We start from the raw sequence: 21,520 nt of genomic DNA, 5'->3' as shown, positions 1-21,520 counted from the left end.
GTGCTCAAATGCGCCACAGGTGCGCCAAGTTAGCCATCCTGATGAAAACGCCTATTGTGCGGGCATATTAGCACGTGCACATGCACACAAACGCGTGCATGAACGTGCGCGTGCATGAACATGTGGTACACTTAAGGGTCCCGGTTTGAGGGTTTGAAAATATGGTCACCCTAGTTACAGTGGAATGTGGATAAACCAGGAAGCTATGCAGTATTGCAGGTGCCTTAGCTAACTACAGTAGCTTGCTAACACATAGCTAACTTTAGTTTGCTAACAGCTAACTTCATCATCATCGTCATCCATCATCATTTTAGTTATCGACTGCACCCCTGGTAAACATAGGTTGCTAAATCCTCTTGACATGATGAAATGTGATGTTTTTGGCCCTTGGTTGAATAGCTTATTGTGGTGCAGATTAATCAGGATGGATTGTAATTAGTTTGACCCCCCCCCCCTTGATTTTTCATCTAGCAGAATCATCAGGTCAGAGTTTCAGTTTGTCCAATATTTTATTTATGACCAAATACCTGAAAAACTAATGAATGATGTGTTTTAGTCTTCAGTGTTAATTAGCAAATTTGATCATGCTAATATGCTAAACTAAAATGGTGAACATAGTAAAACATTATACATGTTGTCACTGTATAGGCTATTGCACGGTAGAGCCTCACAGAGCTGCTGGCATGGCTGTAGACTCTTTGTCTTGTTATATCTGTCAGTCCTTGACAGTACATTTCTTGTCCTTCAATCATCAGAACGCTGTTAAAGACGATTCCTCCAGATCTCCAGCAGAGACTCCTCACATTGACTGATGTGATAGAAGACCAGCTGAAAAGTCGACCTGGCTCCTGTGGTATGTGCCCTTCATTTTACAGTATATATGATCACTTGATCATTCTCAGATAAAGCTGAAGGTGACGATGTCAGCTTCTTAACAGTCTGGTGCCTGTTCAGCTGCCATCACCTGTTATTAACACCTGGCGATTTGAAGATTAGCTATAGAATCTTGTATAAGTATTGTAAACAGCAGATTCATACATGTACCCAGATGATCATGGATACATTTGCCGCTCAAGGAAGCTCATGTATTTGCAGATAGATAGTGTTTGAATGTGTTCCTCAGGGGGATTCTCTGATACCTATGCTGCTCTGTGCGATTTCAACGAGATGCCGATTAAAGAGGAGATTCAGTGGGTAAGTCACAACTGTACTGTAACATAAAATACCTTAATAGGCCACGTGTACCAAACTTTACAAGGACCTGTTTTGCCATAAACTTCTTAAAGTTACTGTGAGAAATTTTTAACTGGTTATGAAATAGTCTCAATGTGATACTGATGCCTCTATATGACCTCCATACATAAGTAAATGGGACCATCAGCAACAAGATTGGCTATTTCTATATAGTTATTCTTAAGGCTCGTCATCGGGTCGGATTCTGGTGAAATCAGACAAAATCATGCAGGTTCACCAGAAACTCCTTCAGCTCAGACTCCAGCGACCAGCACGCATCAGACAGACCCAGATCCGACCCAGTCCCTGCTGGGAGCCGGCACCGATACCACACTGCTGGAGGGCCCAGGCTGTATTGCTGCGCCCGCTGGAGGGAAGGGAGGCATGAAAGTTCCAGATCCAGGACTGTAGGGGGCAGACTGTCAGACCCTGTTGCAGTAAAATGAGAGGTTTTCTAAAGGGACCCTGGTGCTTGGAAACACTACCGCTTTTGTTCACAGAGTGCCAAAATCGACACAAAATTACAGTTCCTCGTAGTAGCTTTAAGTGACACTTTATAGCCACTTGACAATAAGCAACTGTTAGCATTGGTGTATCCAAATCAAGCATGGTTAACTGTTTTGGCAGGATGTTGACAACATCTACTACATTAACAACAGGAGAGAGTTCAACCTGCAGGACTTCAGCCACTTAGACAGCAGGTGAGATACAGTACAGTGTTGTTTCATCCAGTCTTTTACTTGCCTCTGTTACATACTGTTTAAATTCCTCTCCTTTCCTCTCAGGGACTTGGCAATAGCAGTAGCAGCTCTGTCTTTCAACCAGTGGTTTACCAAGATCTACTGCAAAGAACTCAAACTGGTAAACTCTCTTATTGTTTGTGTTATTCTATTGTTAGAGAATTGTGAAAGGGTTGAATCCAGGCTTTTCAAAAGATAGAGTCAGTTGCATGTAAGTCCATAATCTGCCCGCACACTGACAAAAAAGTAGAAGAGGCGCCTCATGTGCAAAGAGAATCCATTTATACCGACGCAATGGTAAGCAAATTAGTCGCATTAAGCATTGCTCTGCTGGGATTTGTATCTTAAAGGGGACATATCATGAGGGTATCTGGAGTACCCACCAACTGTGAAATAAGACAACCCCAGTCTGTTTTTTGTAGGCTGCCTGGATCAGAAAACATGTGATTCATGCCATTCAGATTTTGCTGCCCTTCCTATGTCACATGCAGGCTTATATACCGGAAATGAGCATGATATTCATTAATTTATTCATCTTCGACCGCTTATCTGGGGTCAGGTTGCGGCGGCAACAGCTCCAGCAGGGGGACCCCAAACTTCCCTTTCCCGGGCCACATTAACCAGCTCTGACTGGGGGATCCCGAGGCGTTCCCAGGCCAGTGTGGAGATATAATCTCTCCACCTAGTCCTGGGTCTTCCCCGTGGCTCTGCTCTGAGTCCCTCACGGATGACTGAGCTTCTCACCCTATCTCTAAGGGAGACGCCAGCCACCCTCCTGGGAAAACCCATTTCAGCTGCTTGTACCCGCAATCTAGTTCTTTGGGTCATAACCCAGCCCTCATGGCCATAAGTGAGAGCAGGAACGAAGATTGACCTGTAGATCGAGAGCTTTGCCTTGCGGTTCAGCTCTCTTTTTGTCACAACGGTGCGGTAAAGTAAATGCAATACCCCAATGCCCCCTCCGCTCCGATTCTCCAGCCAATCTCACGTTCCATTGTCCCCTCACTCACAAACAAGACCCCGAGGTACTTGAACTCCTTCACTTAGGGTAAGGAGTCATTCCCTACCCGGAGTAGGCAATCAATCGGTTTGTCCCCTTTAAATTGAATGAGACCCAGCCATTGACAGGAAGATGAGGTGTTCACTGCTTCCAAAGCATCATCCCACCAGGAGCCAGCAATAGTGTCCCCTAGTTCCTGGATTCATGGATATTGTAAATCTATGGGAAATCTGAACAGTTTCCACACATTGTCAACAGCCATTTGTGTGGAACAGTAAAAATGAAATTTGGTAATACCAGACTGGAAAGTTGTTTTGGAATGCCTGTCTCTCTGTCTTTGTCCTTTCAGTCAGTAGACATCCAGCAGCAGCTGATTTACCTGCTGTCCAGATCTCCTAGTCTGGAGGAGCTCTCTCTGGAGGCCAGTGGACTCAAACTGTGAGTTTGTTTGTGTGTGTGAGTGAGTGTGTGCAGTGATGTACTGTAGATATATAACAAGACAGGTAGGCAGAGTAAACACTTCCCTGAACAAGACTTGTGAAGGTACTTTGTTACAGGTCCGGGGGAACATACAGAATATAGAAGCTTGAACTCACAAGCACAAAACAAGCGACCACCATGCAACAAGGTCAAACTGACAAGGGGTGAAGAAAAATGTCTGGTTAAATACCTGGAGGACTGATGAGGAAAGTGGGGACGGGTCAAGGAGGGTTAAAAGAGGAGATGTCATGGTGACACATCGTGTCATTGGGGCACAACACATGTGCACTAAAATCTGGTCTGCACTTACGGAAAGGCTGACTAGCTGGCACACGATCATAGAACATGAGGATGATTGATTCGTTTCACTGAGGTGTTCACAGGGAAGGTGTCGGTACTATACTTGTCATAAATAGTTAGCTACTTAAGTAAAAGTAAAATTACCGATTTTAAAATCCATCAAAAAAGTACAAATACACAATAATCGACTTTCTTACATTAAGGAGAGGAAATGTAATTCGTTACTTCCACCCCTGTGCAATTTCAATCATGCTGATTGGTCTGTGGCTGCGGGTGCATCCCAATTCTCTTAAATTGCATCCATGTTTCCCTCACTTGCGTCTTCCTTCTTAGTTCCTCCCACAGAGGATGCATGGAGAGATGCAGGAAATGATGCAAGGACAAAAGAAATGAGAGCCCTTTTCACATTTAACTCTAATATATGTAGGGAGATCAGTCCACTGTTTTGTTTCTGTAACTGAAAAAGAAGTTTGAGTAACGTAAATTTTGTGGATCAATGTTTTGTATTTCCTGTCTCCTCTCGTTGATGATCCTGTTTGTCTTACTTCACTATGAGCTGTTCAAATAAATTGTTTAAACCTGCAGTATTGTATAAAGTAAATAAATATAACATAAACAACAAAATCTAAGTTTTATTTTTTGATAATATTGTAATAGTGGTACGAGTTCTATTTTTTGTCCAGTGCTTTAAGAGCTGGTTTAAAGGCTAAACTTTAACTGTTGTATACTGCATACTACTCAGGAAAATTGATAGAAGAGGTCCTGCCTCAAGGGAGGACAGCAGGTCCCCCCAACCACCACTTTCTTGCCTGCCCTGTAGATGTCGCTGTAGAGACATTTAAATCAGAATCGAAATAATGGATTTTTTCCAAAGAACAGAGAAACATTATTTGGAAAATGATACTGAAATTTAGTAATGACTCATTTCAACCAATTACTTTTTATATATTTTGATCTCCATCTTGCCTCTCAAAAAATAGAGTAGGAGCAGCCTCTTCTGCCTCTATGGACCAGCCTCCACTGAATAACTTTAGGCAGATTTGCAATAAATCCTGCTGATATTGTGCTGTTTCTGGGCTGTGTTTTTCTGTCAGCAGGTGATTTGAATGTGCCCAGGGAATAACGAAGGGAAATACAGAGAGAGATATTTGGCAGGCTGTTTCTAGTTCTAATTCGAAGTCTAGTTTACAGGGATTGATCGACAAGTATCCTTGTTATTCTGCTGCAGGGACTTTGCAGTCAAAATGACAGAAGCCCTTCGGGAGCACACCTCCTCTACCCTGCAATCCATCAATCTCTCAGGCAATCCAATCGAAGACAAAGGTGGGCTTTTTATATTTCACATCTGAGTGGTACAATCACAGTATAGGACAGAGGAGTTGCTCTTAGCCATGTTCCATCTTGAGCCAGGTGGCCAATTCTACTGTTTGCCGTCCTCTTTGAAGTTTTGTTAGTGAAATGTGGAATGAAATTTGCCATCTTCTTGGGCCTATCCTGCAGCTCAGGGTCAGATCACCAAACAACTACCTCTTGTTTATTCAAGCATGTTCCACACATGAAACACTGTTTGTTATTCTTCCATTATACAAAAAAGCTTCACATATTATTACAACAGACCTTTTTCACTGCAGACATTTTGACTTGTCAAAGAAGTAGGAGGCTCCATTAACGATGGCTCCATTTCATTCAGTGTCCCAATAAGCCATGTCAGTGAGTCAGCACGCCCAACGCTAGAGGCCCTGGAACTGGTGCACACCTGAATGGAATGTAGCCATCATTATTAATGTAATTAATTCCACCTGTCTTTCCTGCTTTGACAAGTCAAAACATGTTGTTAAAAGGGTCTCTAGCTGCATGCGATACGACAAGAAATGGTGACTGTATTCGTATCAGTTATGCATTTTAAATGAACATTAGCAATGTAATATTTCTTTGTGTGTACTTCAAAATGTACCAACATGTTTGTTTAAATCAGTACTGGATTGTAGGCATGGTTTGAGTCTGTGTTGTGTTTTCATTCCTAGGTGTCATAGCTCTCAGTCAGGTGTTGGGGAATCTAGCTGAAGGACTCAAGCACCTTTCTCTGTCCCGGGTATCAATGACTGCCAGAGGTACACAAACACACACACACACACACACCCCTGTACTTCTATCTTTGTGAGGACACACATTGACATAATGCATTCTCTAGCCCCTTACCCTAACCTTAAAGTGGAAGACTCTGCTTGCCAGCTGCAGTAACGTTACTGACAGTACGTTACTGATCTCTGTTTCAGTTACAGTTTATGAAATGAACTGTTTTGTCCTTTTAACATCGCAAAACTCATCTTTACATCCAGGAGCAATACAATAGTGCTCCCTCTTTTGTTTTCTTCTGTCCTGTGTCTCCTCAGTCTTCGTCTTTCACGGTCTCTACTGTTGTATCTGTGTACTCAGTCGAGCCAGCCATGATTGTGACATCACAGACTAGAGTACTGCAACAAAAACTGCAGGAAAAAATGAAACAAAGCTGCTTTTTTCTCCTAAATGCTGATATTTGTCATGTTTGTTGTAGAAATCCATTTAGTAAACCAGCTTAACTTGGTTCAACGTTTCACTACCACTTTAACCATCACAACTCATGTAGGGCTTGCTGTATTGATAATATTTCTAATATTTGATTACCTGCCAATGGAAGCTAACCTAAACCTAATTCTAACCTGCTCCTTAAAACCAAGTCCGAACCCTCAAACAGGCCTTTGAAGAAGTGAGGACCAAATGTCCTCACTTTGTTGGTTAAAAACTTGTTCCGGTCCTCACTATGTAGCAAGTACAAGAACACACACACACACACACACACACACACATTATACATTTGACAATATACCCACTTTGGTCTGTTTATTATTGTAGCTTTATAAAGGATGACCAGTATGGAGATGGAAGTGGAGAATAAATAAAGAGGAGGTGGATGTCAACACAACATCATACACCTCCATCTACCCCGTCCCTCTCAGACTTCTCAGTCCTGTAGTCCGCCATCCTGCTCTTCCTTCTCAGAATGATTTTTTGGGAATTTGTAGCCTGCAATGTCATTTCAAACTAAATGCAATTATTTCACAAAACTGCCTTTACATACGATGATCCTCCTCCAACAACAATAACAACATCATCACATTTCTGCATGGTGTGATCTATCCATTTCCAGGTCTTGGCTATCTGAGTCAGGTGTTATCCTCCACTCAGTTGTTATCAGCATCTCTGACTCACCTCGACCTGTCTGGTAACCCCAGCAGCCTGGTTACTGAAGAGGCCACGGTACTCTCTGCTCCGTGTGCGTGTGTGTGTGTGTGTGTGTGTGTGTGTGTGTGTGTGTGTGTGTGTGTGTGTGTGTGTGTGTGTGTGTGTGTGTGTGTGTGTGTGTGTGTGTGTGTGTGTGTGTGTGTGTGTGTGTTTCATGTCAAATGGTGTGGATTGAAGATAGATATTGTTACACAAGACATAAGCACTGTTTAACAGGAAATGACAGAATGACAGCCAGCCATCTTGAAAAGTAATAAATAATAATAAATATAAACAAGAATTATAATAAATATGTACAATATTAAAAGGGAACACTCTACATTATTAAACTCATGGGCTGGTATATTTATAGTGATGGACATTCTACATATCGCAGTTAATATTGGCTTGTGAAAATAACATCAAATTTACTTTTCAGCAACTGTGTCTAAACATGTTAAACATATACTACACAGTATGTATTATACGTTATGTGTGTCTTGCAGTTTCTCTTCAAGTTCTTGTCCAGCACTAACTCTCTGTCTCATCTGGACCTCAGTGATACCAACTGCCCTCTGGACACGGTCAGTGAGAGACAGTTTATACAAACGTTGTATCCACTCCTAAGGCTGGTTGGTTGATTTTACCTAAAGACAGAATAGTCAAATATTTTGGAAAGTCAACTTGCTGTCAGAGGAGAAGGTCGATATGATTTTTTGTGTTTGGGCGTCCAGTACAGAGATGTATCCAGGCGTGGTTAACTTAGCTTAGTAGGAAGACTGGAAGCAGTGGGAAAGTGCTAGCGTAGCTCCATCAAAAGTAAATTCATATACTAACTTAATCAGAAACATATTACTTTGTAATTCATTCCCATGATGCTGCGCAGAGTAATCGCGGTATACCGCTGTATAGAAATACAGTCATGCATCTCCTAATCATTTGAATTGTGTGTTTTTATGCAAATAGCCACTACAGGTGACAGTAACAAAAGATAACATTTAGAATTTTTGACGGTTTACACCTGAAATTATTTTATAGGGTTAAAAAGTTAGTCTGGAGCTTTGCTGTCAATTATAGTTCTTTGAAAGAAAATTGAAATCGGCAAGTCGGACATTTATAAAAAATCGTGAATCGGCCACGAAAATTGCAATTGGTGCATCTCTAACAAATACGTCATCATTTCATCTAGTCACATCTTATTATTTATCAATCACAGGCATAAGAACAGTGGAACTGTGTACCCAGGGCCCAAACATGGTGAGGACCCTCAAAAAGCCTGCAAATTGTCTGAAAGCCGGAAGTTTGATTTTATCTGCAATTTAGAAAATTGTTGTTATTAATGAACTATTAGTGTTGGTTGAATTAATTGTTTAACAGACTATTTCTTGTATGTAAAACAATAGAGGCCCCCTTCACTCAGCAAGGTGCAAATGGTGTCCACTCACAGGAGGCTGGACAAAAAATGTTCATCTCCAAACATGGTAATCACACTGATGTTGATTCTGAGGACTTTAAAGATGAACTTTGAGGCAATAATAAAGGTCAAATCAGACTACCAAAAGCGAAAAGAGAGACTGCAGCGAGAGAAATAAAAAACTATTAGAAGGAAAGCAGCTGATGACAAAATTCCTGCGAACCCAACTTGGGTCCAGATTTTTGTGCTACTTCCCTGAAGGTAATTGAACTATTGTGAATTACTACGTACTGTATGTATTGAAGGTTCTGTGTTTGTCATTCAGTGCATGACAGTCACTCATTGTAACTTTCTCTTGCAGCTATTTGTGTCCCTGTCTGCTGGGTGTTGCTACAAACTGATGCACCTGAACCTGGCCAGGAATCCTTTCAGCCACAGGTCAGCGCCTTTCTTCCAGTTCAGTGATGTCAGTGGTCCTCACTGTGTTTTTGAGATGTGAGACCTGTGAACTGTGAAAGGTCCCATATCATGCTCATTTTCAGGTTCATACTTGTATTTTGTGTTTCTACTAGAACATGTTTACATGCTGTAATGTTAAAAAAAAACTTTATTTTCCTCATACTGTCTGTCTGAATATACCTGTATTTACCCTCTGTCTGAAACGCTCCGTTTTAGTGCATTTCAACGAAATTGCAACGGAATTGCGTTGCTAGGCAACAGTTTGGGTCCATGTTTACTTCCTGTCAGCCGATGTTATTTACACACACTGCAACAGGAAATAAACTGGGACACATTTAGAAAGTTTATGTTTAAAACCGTGTAATGGTCTAAATATTGTATTTTTGTGACATCACAAATGAACAGAAATCCTGACGGCTTGTTTCAAACGCACAATTTCTGCATACAGGCTGTGTGTGTATTTCTCCGTATATTGAGCGTTTTGATAGTTTAACAGTATTTATACAGCACTTAAACCTGCATTGTAATATAAAAGACATGAAAATCTCACTTTTTACAATATGGGACCTTTAATGAATCAGCTGCTGTAATACACTAATAATAATCCACACAAAAGTTCATGGTGTGGTTGATAGAATTTCATGAATTGAGAACACAGCCTATGACAGTGTTTGTATGGGTTGTTCTTGTGTGTCTAGGAAGGTGCGGGAGGTGACCAGGAGCATTGGAGAGTTCTTCAGTCAGAGCTGTGAGCTAAAATATGTGGGCCTCTCTGCAACCAAACTACCTCCACAAGCTCTCAGGTGGGTTTACTCCCAACAAATGCAATAATGAAATATTCACTTTTTTTTTTTTTTTAATGTGAAAGTTTGTTCTTCATGATGGGAATTGTAGTTTGACAAAATAATCTCAACAAAGTCTACTTACAAGCTAAGATGAGTGTATGAGTGAGTTTATGTCCAACCCGCTACACAACAGCTTTCGGCATTTTCTCTCCTGTGACGGTGAGTTTCTTTCCCCCAAAAGGGAGCGATGACGCATGCTGGTCTGGTCTATAGCTTGGAGCCATAAAGCCCCTCTATTACATCTTTTTTAGGACATGGCAGGGGAACAAATCAGAGATCAGCGTTTTTGGATTTATTGTTGGTGCAACTAACTACACAGCAACTCTTCAGCATAGCGTATTACTATTAGCGGTTTGTTTAAAGTACAAGTTTGGAGACATGTTTCAACTTCTTCTGTTTACGCTGTTACCGTCTACGAGGGACACAGAGGATTGTTTACCCCCAAAAGGGGGCGTGGGAACAAGAGCCTACTCTGGATGATGTATTGCCGGTCTGATGTATGTTCAAGTGTTCATTTTTCTGATAAATTCTGATGGTTTTAATTAGTTATTTGATGCTATAAAAAGGGGGGTAAGACATAATGATTGACAGCTGTGAGTCTCTCTGGCTGACAACCTGTGGCCGTGCTCGGCTTGTGATTTGTTTGGGCGGGTGACCTCGAACCAAGGTGGGTTATGAGTCTGTTCAAGGGGGGGAAAGGTGCCAAAGCAGCTCTGCTATAACATGTATACAGTTGTATATTTCATTGATATGTTTTGTTTTGCAACTAGGTTATTATTACAAGGTCTGGCAACCAACACTCGTCTCTTTGGGCTGGAATTGGACCTCAGTAGCTGTGAGGTACAATAGCCTACACACTCACACATACATGGAAAAAAAACACCTTTTTTGTTTAAGTAGCAGAAGTTATAGCGAACAAATTATTGTATGCCTGTGTGTGTGCGTGTGTGTGTGTGTGTGTGTGTGTGTGTGTGTGTGTGTGTGTGTGTGTGTGTGTGTGTGTGTGTGTGTGTGTGTGTGTGTGTGTGTGTGTGTGTGTGTGTGTGTGTGTGTAGCTACGTTCAGCAGGGGCCCAGGTGATACAGGAGCACATCTCTGAAGCTACAGCTATCAGAAGTCTGGATATCTCTGACAATGGTATGCAAAACCACACACACACACACACACACACACACACACACACACACACACACTCGGAAAGAGGAAAACCATGGCATTTGCACAATCAACCTCCAATTCTAGCATCTCATCTCAGGACATTATCCTGCAATCCAGGAAATGTCAGGACTTCTTTGCTCACGTCGAAGCTATTTCTATTCCCTTAAAAGAACAATCTTTGCATTTCCTTCTTAAAAAATGTAGTCTGAGTGTTCATTCAAATTTAGTTTGGTGTCTAAAATCCTTCCTAAATATTTAAAACTACCTACTACCTAGCTTGGCCATCGATTCTAATTGGTTGCCCATCCCTATTGTTGACGAGTTCCTTAGTTTTGTTAGCGTTTATGAGCAAACCACTCGCTTGACACCATGTTGATAGATTGTTGATATGATTAATGAAGGAACTCTCTAATACATTGTTACCTACAAACATTAAACGCATCATTGCCATGTCATCTGCATACTTAAAGAGATCAAAGTTGCTGTCATCTGCATGTCATGTACTGTATATACCGGTACATAGAGACAAATGCAAGAGATAAAACACAACTTTGGAGCACCCCAGTATTCAAAATGATTTCATCAGACAGGGAGCCTTGTACAGAGACTCTTTGGGGGCGGTCAAATAAAAAGTTGTCAAACCACAACAGTATGCTCCCAGTAAGGATGCTCTCTTTAGTAGCCCGTTAGAAATTTTCAGCTGCATTTTCAGAGCATTTCAGCTGATGTTTAGAGACCAGGAGAGGAAAATCTGACATCTGAATGTCGAAGAATCTGATGTTATTCACAATTAAAAAAAATCCGTCCTTAAATCAACAATGATCTGCTTTGTTTTCTCAACATTTAGGAAGAGGTTGTTGTCTTCACACCATATGGTTGGTCCCTCACCTCCTCCCTATAGGCGTCCTCACTGTTGTCACTTATCAGTCCAATCACCGTGGCGTCATCTGCCAATTTCACGATGCTGTTATTATGATATTTGGCAACACAGTTAACAGCAACGCAAAAGCAGCGCACCAAACTCTTCACTCTCATTGAAAACAATTACAAAAAGCTAAAACGCGCTCTGTCTAATCAGGGCCTAAGGTACTCAGGCAGGGGTCTGCAACCTGCGGCTCCAGAGCCACATGCTGCTCTTTAGCCCCTCTCCAGTGGCTCCCTGTAGCTTTGACAAAATGTTACATGGAAATGGATAACAGTTCTTTTTTTTAATTATAATTTTTGTAGGCCTATAGTGTTTCTTACATTCTGCAGTAAAAAATATGTAGCCTATACACCGAATTAAAGAAATGTATGTCTACTGCCCGGCGCCTTATCCTCTAATTTAGCCGAACCTCAATAGCTCAATAGGCTAGCTATGGATTCCAAATCCCAAAAAAGAAAAGTCTCAGAGAAATTTAATAGTGCATGGACAGATTCAACAATAATAATAAAGTAATATTGAAAAACATATCCAGAACAATAACACTGCATTTGCAGATTATACTGCAGGCGCTTCTAGCCGGATGTTTCTTCAGTGTCCTCCCTCTCATTTGCACTTGGGTCCTCACTACATAAGACATAATAGGCTGTGTTACCTTCATTATAAGGCTCAAATATGTTTTGCGGCTCCAGACAGCGTTCTTTAAGATTTATGTTCTTTCCATTTTTGTCTTAATGTTGACATAATCATTTCACCCCTCCCCCTGTCTGTCTGTCTGTCTGTCTGTCTGTCTGTCTATAGGTTTTGAGAACGACATGGTAACTCTGGTTCTGTCTGTCGGTCGTTGTCACTCTCTTCGACGCCTCGCACTGGGAAGAAACTTTGCCATGAAGTCCAGGTCTGGGGAACATAATGCAAACCTTTTACTCTACCACCATGTCTTATACTGTACATAAAACCTTCGTACAGACAGCTGGAGACAACTGAAGTCATTGTGGCCACGGAGCAACAATCAATGTTGCTGACATGTTTCTCCTTTTCTTCTTTCTTTCGTTCCCCTCATTCCATGCTTCTTCCTTTCTTGTCTGTCATATTTCTTGTTTTCTTGGTTCGATATGAACCCTTTCTGTCTGCCAGAGCTCTCAGTGATGTTCTTCATCGTATAGCTCAGCTCATTCAGGATGAAGAGTGTGTGAGTGACATTTCCTTTCACTTCATTTACAACTTAATGATTATGATGATGATGAACAGCAATCTCAAGCCATATTTCAGTTCAGTTTCCTGAATCTAAATGTTTCTTCAGAATGCCGCAGTTTCTTATATCTATTTGTGTGTGTGTGTGTGTGTGTGTGTGTGTGTGTGTGTGTGTGTGTGTGTGTGTGTGTGTGCAGCCCTTGCAGTCTCTATCAGTGTGTGACTCCAAGCTGAAGACAGGGATGCACATCCTGCTGAGCGCTCTGGGCGGCCGCTCTGCTCTGGCTGAAGTGGACATCAGTGGAAACAACATGGGAGACACTGGAGCTAAAATGCTGGCCAAAGCCCTGATGAGTAACACCAGACTGAGGTAAACACACACACACACACACACACACACACACTAGCCAAGGTGTTGAACACACAACAATCATTCATTTGATAATATTTTGTGAATTACATAATACTGACCTTGTCCTTTAATAAGCAGAGGAGGTATCATGGTTGCATCTCTTTGTGGAACACGTTGTCATGCAAATTGTTCCACTTTATGTCAACACAGCATTACACTGGAACATTTTTGTTCCACAACACAAACATTATTTATAACCCTTAAATGTTTACTGCAAGCTGTGAATCCACTGTTAGCCACTAGATGTCAGCATTTCATTATTTGAAATGATTTGCTCAAAGAGTGTTTAGTATTTGATTTGTTCACTTGTGTTATTATTTAATGTTACCTGGTGCACCTGTCAATCAAGCACTACACCTTCACCCAGACTATGGTGATCACTGTGTAGGCCATCTTCAAGCAGACGTAGAGGGAGTTGTAACAGGTATAGCTCTATTTCCTTGAACTGACCTTTCTCTCTCTCTCTCTCTCTCTCTCTCTCTCTCTCTCTCTCTCTCTCTTTCTCTCTCTCTCAAGGTCTCTAGCTTGGGATAGAAACAATGTAACTGCCAGGGGTTTCCAGGATGTGGCTGATGCCTTGGAGAGGTCATACATATACACACGCAGACACACACACATATGCATATTTGCCAAGCATATACTGTAAATCACACAGTAAAGTTGATTGATCCTTAAAAAACTGGCTTAGCACTAGTTGTTGACTAACATGCTGTTCAGATTACTATCATGTAGATAGTTTTTGCTGACTTCAGTTACAGTTTTTTGCAATTCGAAAATACAATTTTTCTTTGTCGAAATTCTGCACAAAAAAAACTAAAATATTTCACATCTCTTGAAAAAGCAAACACTTCATTCAAAACTATATACACTCTTCTAAAATAGTATTTTTTTGCATCATAACTTTACACACAAACACCAAATAAATAGCTCTGAGTTAGGGCTGTGCAATATATCGTTATTATATCGATATTGTAATATGGTGATAAAGTGTTGTCTGGGAATGGGGTTTTCTATGTTGTGCAGGAACTTCACTCTGCAGCAGGTGTCTGGCCTGGCTGATGTCACACAGAGTTACCGCAGCAACCCTGACAGAACAAAAGAGGCCCTGCACAAGGTCAGTGTGTGTATGAGTCTGTGTTTAGCAGTATAAACATGAGTGTCTGTGTTGGAAAACATAATTAAAACCCCTCACACATGCGTTATACCTGCAGTAGGCAGTATATTTTTGGCATCATTGGACAAAAATTCCATAATAACCTTTCAGCATTTTGTAATTCAAAGTGAGAAAACTAGACTTCTGCTCCTCCTCATGGCTCTGTTTTCTGGCTTTAGAAAATCTAGCCCGTGAAGGGAAACTTTGGCCAATCACATGTCATTTCAGAGAGAGAGAGCGTTCCTATTGGCTGTACTCCGGCTGGTGGGCGGTGCTTGGCATTTCCTCAACAGATCTCAACATGGATGCCGGGTCACAAACTTTCTCATTTTACAGCTAAACAGTACACTACAAGATGATTCTGAAAACATTTGAGGAGAGATAAAGGCATTAACGTAACAAGTTCGCAAGTGATTGACAGCCGGCTCTCATAGATGGCAGCTGGACGGCAGACACTAGATCTGACTGGTTGTTTTCCTCCGGTCTGTGAAATCTTGCAGATGCCATCATGAGCACCGGAGGACACAGAGGAGCATGATTTTTTTTCAGATTTCCTGTCTCATGCACTACTGTCAGGATATAGCGACCGTTTTATAAAAATAACTTTTTTTTAATCATATTTGCTCCATTTCTACCCACTGCTGCTTTAATTGTTGAAAGTGTTCATAACACTGATCTAATCTGGAATATATTTAAAAAGGTGAATGATGTGTCTACAGTGAGGGGTGAGCAATGTGGGTTAAAATGTTATGTTATTAGCTTACATGTGTAACAAAACCATTTTTCAGTGTACACTGTGTTTGTGTTTGTGTGTGTGTGTGTGTGTGTGTGTGTGTGTGTGTGTGTGCACGTGCATGTGCATGTGCAGATTCAGCAGTGTTTAGATAGAAACAACCAGAGACAGTTGGAAAGAGTGGAACCTCAGCAAGTGTTTAGAGCTCAACAATCTGAGAAGGTAAGAAATATAATAGAAATATAACATTTGTTGTTGGAGGTCAGTTAACAACAATAGTAAAACTGATTAATTACATAATAATCTAATATAGTATAATAGTAGATAAAAGTGTTAAAATAAGGCTTCCCCTATAGGCATGGAGTAGTATTGATTCATATAAGTGATCAATCAAAGTGAATGCTATCATATCAGATGTGGAGCTCTCTGACTGAAGCACATCTGATGGTTAAATAAAAATCTATAATGGCCCCATATACCAGTTTCCTGCCTAGCTCTGTATCTTCAGCTTTGTCTGTCTCGGTCGTCTTCTTTTTAAGCAGGTTCAGGGTATGTGTCAGCAGCTGGAGGACAGCCTTCAACGTTTAAACCACTGCGACCTTCAGGAGGTCCAGGATGACATCCTGACTGCACAAGAGGTGCTGCACAACGCCAGAGAGTCCTTCAAGGTACAGTCATCAAATAATCACAACCTTCTGGTTGTTTCTGGTGGATTGCATGTCAACTCTCCGCTCAATAAAAGTACATTTGTAAATGAGGTATATATACTGTGAATATGCCACTAATGTTTTCGCTGGCTCCTCTGTGCAGCTGCTTCCCTCTCTGTATGAGGCAGGCAGGAAGTATGCTTTTGATGGAGACTCGGTGAACTGCATCCTCGCCGACACTGCTACTGCACTGACTAATGAGTTCAACAGAAGCATACAGGTACACATTTAAAATCACCCACTGTACACCTTATCACACAGGCCAAATCACAGGGTAGCAAACGGTTCAGTGATAAAACAAAGCTTTCAGTCATGTGTAGGTTGGTTTTACTGTTTCAGAAATGATAGTGTGTTGGATTACAGAGCGGGGTTAAGGCCATGGCATCATTATTTGTCTTGAAGACAACAGGAGCTAACAGGAAGTTAACATAACAGTTATTTTATATCTCTGCCATTGTTTCGACATTTACAAGCGCACATAGTGTTTACTGTAATTGGTTTGTCTTTGGCTAAGCATCATCATTTTGGTCAAGCCATTTTACACAACGAGGGTGGACATATATTAATACTTTGCTTTGATCGTTTTTTGTTTTTATTGAAGAAAATGTTCTAGTAAGGAGTATGGAGGATTACATAGCCATGATCTGTTTGATTAAAAAAAGAGTAAAATCAACTGATATTCACTCACCACACACAGTATTTATTTAAAACTTTCTCCTCTCATTCCCCAGTCAGTTAAAATTGCAAAAAAAATCAAATGTGCAGTAGGCTCATCTGGGGTATTATTTCTCAAAGCGTGCACAGAACACATTCTAATTTATGCGCAAGATAGATTTAGCGTGCACACAATAATGTGTGTATTTATCCAACAAGTGTACACGACACACCTGTACACAATAAGCAATCTCACTCTTTTTCAGATCGACCTGCTCAAGCATGAATAGGCTCATTAAATAATAAAGAGTATAAAAGAAATACCCCAAAATCTCCATATTAGGCCAACAACATCTCTTGAGATAAATATTGCAGACAATAAATTAAAGTACTGCTAAATGAGATTCAACCTAAGCAAGATTATTTATTTGGGACAAGTGAAGGGAAAAAAAAGAAGCAGAAATGGTTTAAGCCAATGTGATGGCAAAATGCAGTGCATATACAGTAGTACTAGGCACCGGGACAGTGCCACTTGTCTCATCAAGAGATGACGAATTAGTGCAAGTTATTGAAAAGACATGATGATCCCTGATGGTGACACTGAGAAAGCAACTCCTTCAACTACAATAGAGGCTGTGTAACTAATAATAAAGCTGATGTAATTAGTTTGTGAGCAACTTGCTCTTTAATTATGGCACTTCTTTTAACAATTTCAGCATAACAGTAAAGGATGGCTGGCTTAGTTCATTTCATTCAATTTAAAGGTAGGCTACTGAAATGTAACAACGGTTACAATATTGTAACCCTAGTTCTATAAGCACAGGCGGAGCCCTCTACTGGACTCTATGGGTAATACTCTCCCCCAGTCACATGCACACGTTCACCCACTGTGATTTGCATAAACGTAGCCGGCCAATCAGGATGTGCCTACTGAACAATGTTCAAGTCCCAGTCTGTGTGTTCCAGGAGTTGGCTCAAGGCCTGATGAGGTGTGCAGAGGCAGCGTGTCCACGGTTGGTCCAGCGGTCTAGTGTGTGCGAGTGTCTGTCAGAGTGTGTGTCCAAAAGAAACAGACAGACACACGCATTCCTCAGAAGCACTCTGGTGGAGAACACAGGGCCGATCATCAGCAACAGACTGAGGTAATACCATTTATGTAAGACATTTCAGTCTGTTTAATGAACCTCTTTTACTGTATAATCAGTGATTATACTATATTATAATAATCTTTTACTGCACATTTAATCAATGATTTAATGTTGTCTATAGGAGGACCTTAATTGATCAATTAAGTGAAATGATTATTCACATCCATCCATTACAAACATCCATCCATCCATTATCTGTAACCACTTATCCTGTTCAGGGTCGGGGGGGGGGGGGGCAGGAGCTGAACCCAGCTGACATTGGGTGAAGGCGGGGTACACCCTGGGCAGGTTGCCAGACCATCACAGGGCTGACACATAGAGACAGACGCTCACATTCACACCTACAGGACATTTAGAGCCAACAATGAACCTAACCCGCATGTCTTTGGACTGTGGGAGGAAACCGGAGAACCCGGAGAAAACCCACGCTAACACGGGGAGAACATGCAAACTCCACACTAAAAACACCCTACCAAAAATATTTAAAACTGAAAAGGCTTCAAATTGAATTTGTTTGCCTTTCCCTGTACGACTCAAAGGAAACTGTGCTGGAAATGTGTTGCTAGTATTTAATGCACCTCATTTACATAGAAGGAGCGAGAAATATCATTAACACTGAACAATAAAATGCCACCAGTAGGCCTGCAACCACTGATACAACGTCAGGACTTGAACTCATTTTTTTCATACATTTCATTTCATTACAGTGTACAAGGATTGGTGTTCTTATTTTGTATGTTTAAAACCCAGGTATAAAAATGTAAAAACTGTGGTTTAGCAGTAGTTAGCCTTCGAGCTATTTCTTGACCAACAACCTTTGGCCCAGTCACTGCAGTTCTAAAGGCATGTCCTCATAGGTTCAGTTGATTCTTGGCTGTGTCATTGACTGGTTTGCTATCTAACAAGACACACCTTAGCTAAGCGAAGCCAAACACACCTTGGATGTCACAGACAGACATATTGGCTAATACAGTATATTGGACTGCTCTAAATGATGTTTGGACTGCAGTATATGTGTTCAAGTCCAGATAACAAATACAGGTGACTACAGCAGTTCAAAATACAAACAAAAGTTTGCCCTGGAGATCTTGGGGGGAATAGACTGCTCCAATCCCTATGTCCCCTCCCCCACCCCCCCGCCAAACCCTAAGCCCTGAACCCTCATGGACGTAATTGACTTCACCTGGTAAGTGGTTGAGTGGGACAGGCTGCAAGGGTTTGAAATGGTAATAATAGGAAAGGGACAACACTTTGCGACATATCACATTCCCTTGACGATGCCAAAACATGCCATGTGCAATTGTCGGTTTGGGAATTTTTATTTTATTTATTTTTTTTACCTTCACCACGTCCGAGGCACTTAAGGGACCAAGTGCCTGATTTAAACTTCTTGTTTTTGTTAAAACAACATCATTAAAGGTACTGTTTGTAACTTCTTACATGTATAAATCGGGTCGGTGTCCCATGCGCACTCGTGTGTGGCTACGCTGTTCCAACACAAACTACATGGAAGCACCAAAACCGCAAAGTTATATCTAGTGAAGCCTGTCTTGCAAAACAGTGTAAACTCTTCCTGTTCGGCCTCCTGATCACGGTCAGAAGACACAGGGGAGTCCGTAGCTTTGGTCTCCAGGGCCGGAGTCGATGCTGCTCTGCTCCTCTGCCTGCCTGCTTGCCTTCACTCACACACCGCGCTCGTTCTCACTCGTTCCACCTTTCATGTGCATTCGGCACACTACACACTGCAGAAAACGGGAGTCTGAAGCAAGACAACACAGTATCAGCATTGATTCATGGAGAGACCTTCGTCTGGTCAGCTAACATTACTGCCAAGCAGGTGAAATATAGAGTGATATTGTGGTTTTAGCTGACGTGTGTTTTTGCACTGTTTTGAGCGATACTCGTTCATGTCTATGTAGAGCGAGCACAAGCGCGAGCAACAGGACGCTGACTTTCGTTGACTTAACGGCCACAGGTGTCGCTGTTAACAAGCAATTTCTGATTCTTACATAGAGTCCCTTTAAGTAGTTGCAGGTGTTCTTCCCATGTCTGTTTACCTTTCCGGGCTTCCCTTGTAACCCAGTATTTAACATCCCAACGCTATGAATTGTGGATAATTCAGACTTACGGAAAGTGTGCATAAAGGGCTCAAAATATGTGCGAGAGAGCCCTCATGCACTTGACGATTTGACCGTGGAACACCCCTAAACCCTCACAGACGTTGCGGGAACGCGCCTCAAAGTCTGAGTCTGTGAGTGTGGACATTAGGATTGGACCACTGAGAGCTCCTCACTCTTATTCACCCACAATGAGGAGATCAACTCCAGGTGTGTGCCTTCCCACACATATTCCCAATACTGTCATATGGGAGTGGGTGGAGCCATCTAGCAGGAATGTAGATGCCTCCAATTACCCTGCCCCTCAGCCCCTTATACCAGTATTATATTCAATATTATATTAAGTATACTGTAAGTAACTTATTGATTCATTACAACTTTAGTCTTCACTCTGCTGCAATCAAATGGATGTATTTGTTCTCTCTTTTCATTCATCCAGTGAACTGAGACAAACATTGAGTGTGTCTCTGGCTGAAAGCATCATAGAACAGGTACTACAGGATCTGACAAAGGCACAGGACAAAATGGTAAGTGTGTGTGTGAATGTGCGTGTGTGTGTGTGTGTGTGTGTGTATGTGATTACTATAGTCCATACATTTTCTATTTATTATGGTAAATTATTACAGGACTGTGTTGAATACTCGATTCTGATTGGTCAATCACGGCGTTCTGCGGTCTGTAATTTCTGTATAACAGACCGTTGCTATGTATAACGGACTGTTGCTATGTATAGCAGACCGTTGCTATGGGCGCAGCTCTGACGTCAGACTCTGGCGGACCGTTTTTGTGTCAAAATATTGATTTCTTCAGTAAGTAGCTGTGTAATAAATGGGATAATGTACAGCTAGCGGATCATTGTTGTGAAAGAATCCCCTTCAGGGCGATGAGAGAAAGCAGCATCTCCCTGTCAGGGATTCTTTCACAACAATGACCGGCTCGCCGTACATTATCCCTTACATGTATGCTATATTTTGACAGTTTATTACCAGTATAGTAAGGAATTTATCTAAATTTCTTCTGACCTCAGTTGGTCACTAGTGGGAATTGCAACATTAAGGAACACTTTTTGTGAAATATGCTTGTTTGCTGTCTTATGCACAATCAGGTGGAGAGGTTAATATCAGTTTCATCTCTGTGGATCCAGTACACAGTTAAGTCCAGGAGGTCGTGTTTAGCCTAGCTTAGCAAAAAAAACAGGAAGCAGGGGTAAACTGCTAGCTCCATCAAAAGTGAAACAACACAAGCTTACAGTAGATCACAACATTTTCACTCCATCTCTGAAACGCTTCACCGATATTGTAGCTCGCTATAACCTCGAATCACAGTTTGTCATCTCAAATACTGTATATGCAATATTGATTCTGGCACCCAACAACACAGCTAGATGACATTTTCAATGTGTAACTTTTAGCCTACTACCCTGAGGTTTGCCTCCAACTAACACCATGCCATTATCATGACGTCGGCTGTAAAAGGGTCTATAAATCCAATGCTCCTTCCTTTCACTCAGTATAAGATGGCACACAAGAATATCTCCATACATTTTGTACTGTAAAACATCCCCTGAAAACACCAATAGGTATTATTATT

At 41.4% G+C, this 21,520-nt stretch overlaps 1 protein-coding gene across 5 annotated transcripts in view; it reads left to right on the top strand.

The window, feature by feature from the left end:
- Positions 1–21,520, top strand: part of carmil2 (capping protein regulator and myosin 1 linker 2) — a 56,721-nt gene that overhangs the window by 9,326 nt on the left and 25,875 nt on the right. For 3 of the 5 annotated variants that reach the window (XM_074631576.1, XM_074631579.1, XM_074631578.1), the window contains exons 6-28: positions 756–853; positions 1,124–1,194; positions 1,861–1,934; positions 2,019–2,094; positions 3,323–3,411; positions 4,982–5,076; positions 5,778–5,864; positions 6,941–7,050; positions 7,521–7,598; positions 8,790–8,866; positions 9,586–9,690; positions 10,503–10,572; positions 10,788–10,869; positions 12,614–12,710; positions 12,950–13,004; positions 13,204–13,376; positions 13,935–14,003; positions 14,442–14,532; positions 15,440–15,526; positions 15,844–15,972; positions 16,115–16,231; positions 17,632–17,807; positions 20,370–20,457. In XM_074631576.1, the coding sequence (XP_074487677.1) occupies positions 756–853; positions 1,124–1,194; positions 1,861–1,934; positions 2,019–2,094; positions 3,323–3,411; positions 4,982–5,076; positions 5,778–5,864; positions 6,941–7,050; positions 7,521–7,598; positions 8,790–8,866; positions 9,586–9,690; positions 10,503–10,572; positions 10,788–10,869; positions 12,614–12,710; positions 12,950–13,004; positions 13,204–13,376; positions 13,935–14,003; positions 14,442–14,532; positions 15,440–15,526; positions 15,844–15,972; positions 16,115–16,231; positions 17,632–17,807; positions 20,370–20,457 (2,194 nt within the window). The remainder of the gene's footprint in view (positions 1–755; positions 854–1,123; positions 1,195–1,860; positions 1,935–2,018; positions 2,095–3,322; positions 3,412–4,981; positions 5,077–5,777; positions 5,865–6,940; positions 7,051–7,520; positions 7,599–8,789; positions 8,867–9,585; positions 9,691–10,502; positions 10,573–10,787; positions 10,870–12,613; positions 12,711–12,949; positions 13,005–13,203; positions 13,377–13,934; positions 14,004–14,441; positions 14,533–15,439; positions 15,527–15,843; positions 15,973–16,114; positions 16,232–17,631; positions 17,808–20,369; positions 20,458–21,520) is intronic. The other 2 variants (XM_074631577.1, XM_074631580.1) reach the window with 1 other exon arrangement.

Source organism: Sebastes fasciatus, chromosome 4 (assembly GCF_043250625.1).
Source record: "Sebastes fasciatus isolate fSebFas1 chromosome 4, fSebFas1.pri, whole genome shotgun sequence".
NCBI classification, from domain to species: Eukaryota; Metazoa; Chordata; class Actinopteri; order Perciformes; family Sebastidae; genus Sebastes; species Sebastes fasciatus.
The sequence above is the reverse complement of the archived record's forward strand: the minus strand, read 5'-3'. Positions and strand labels throughout refer to the sequence as shown.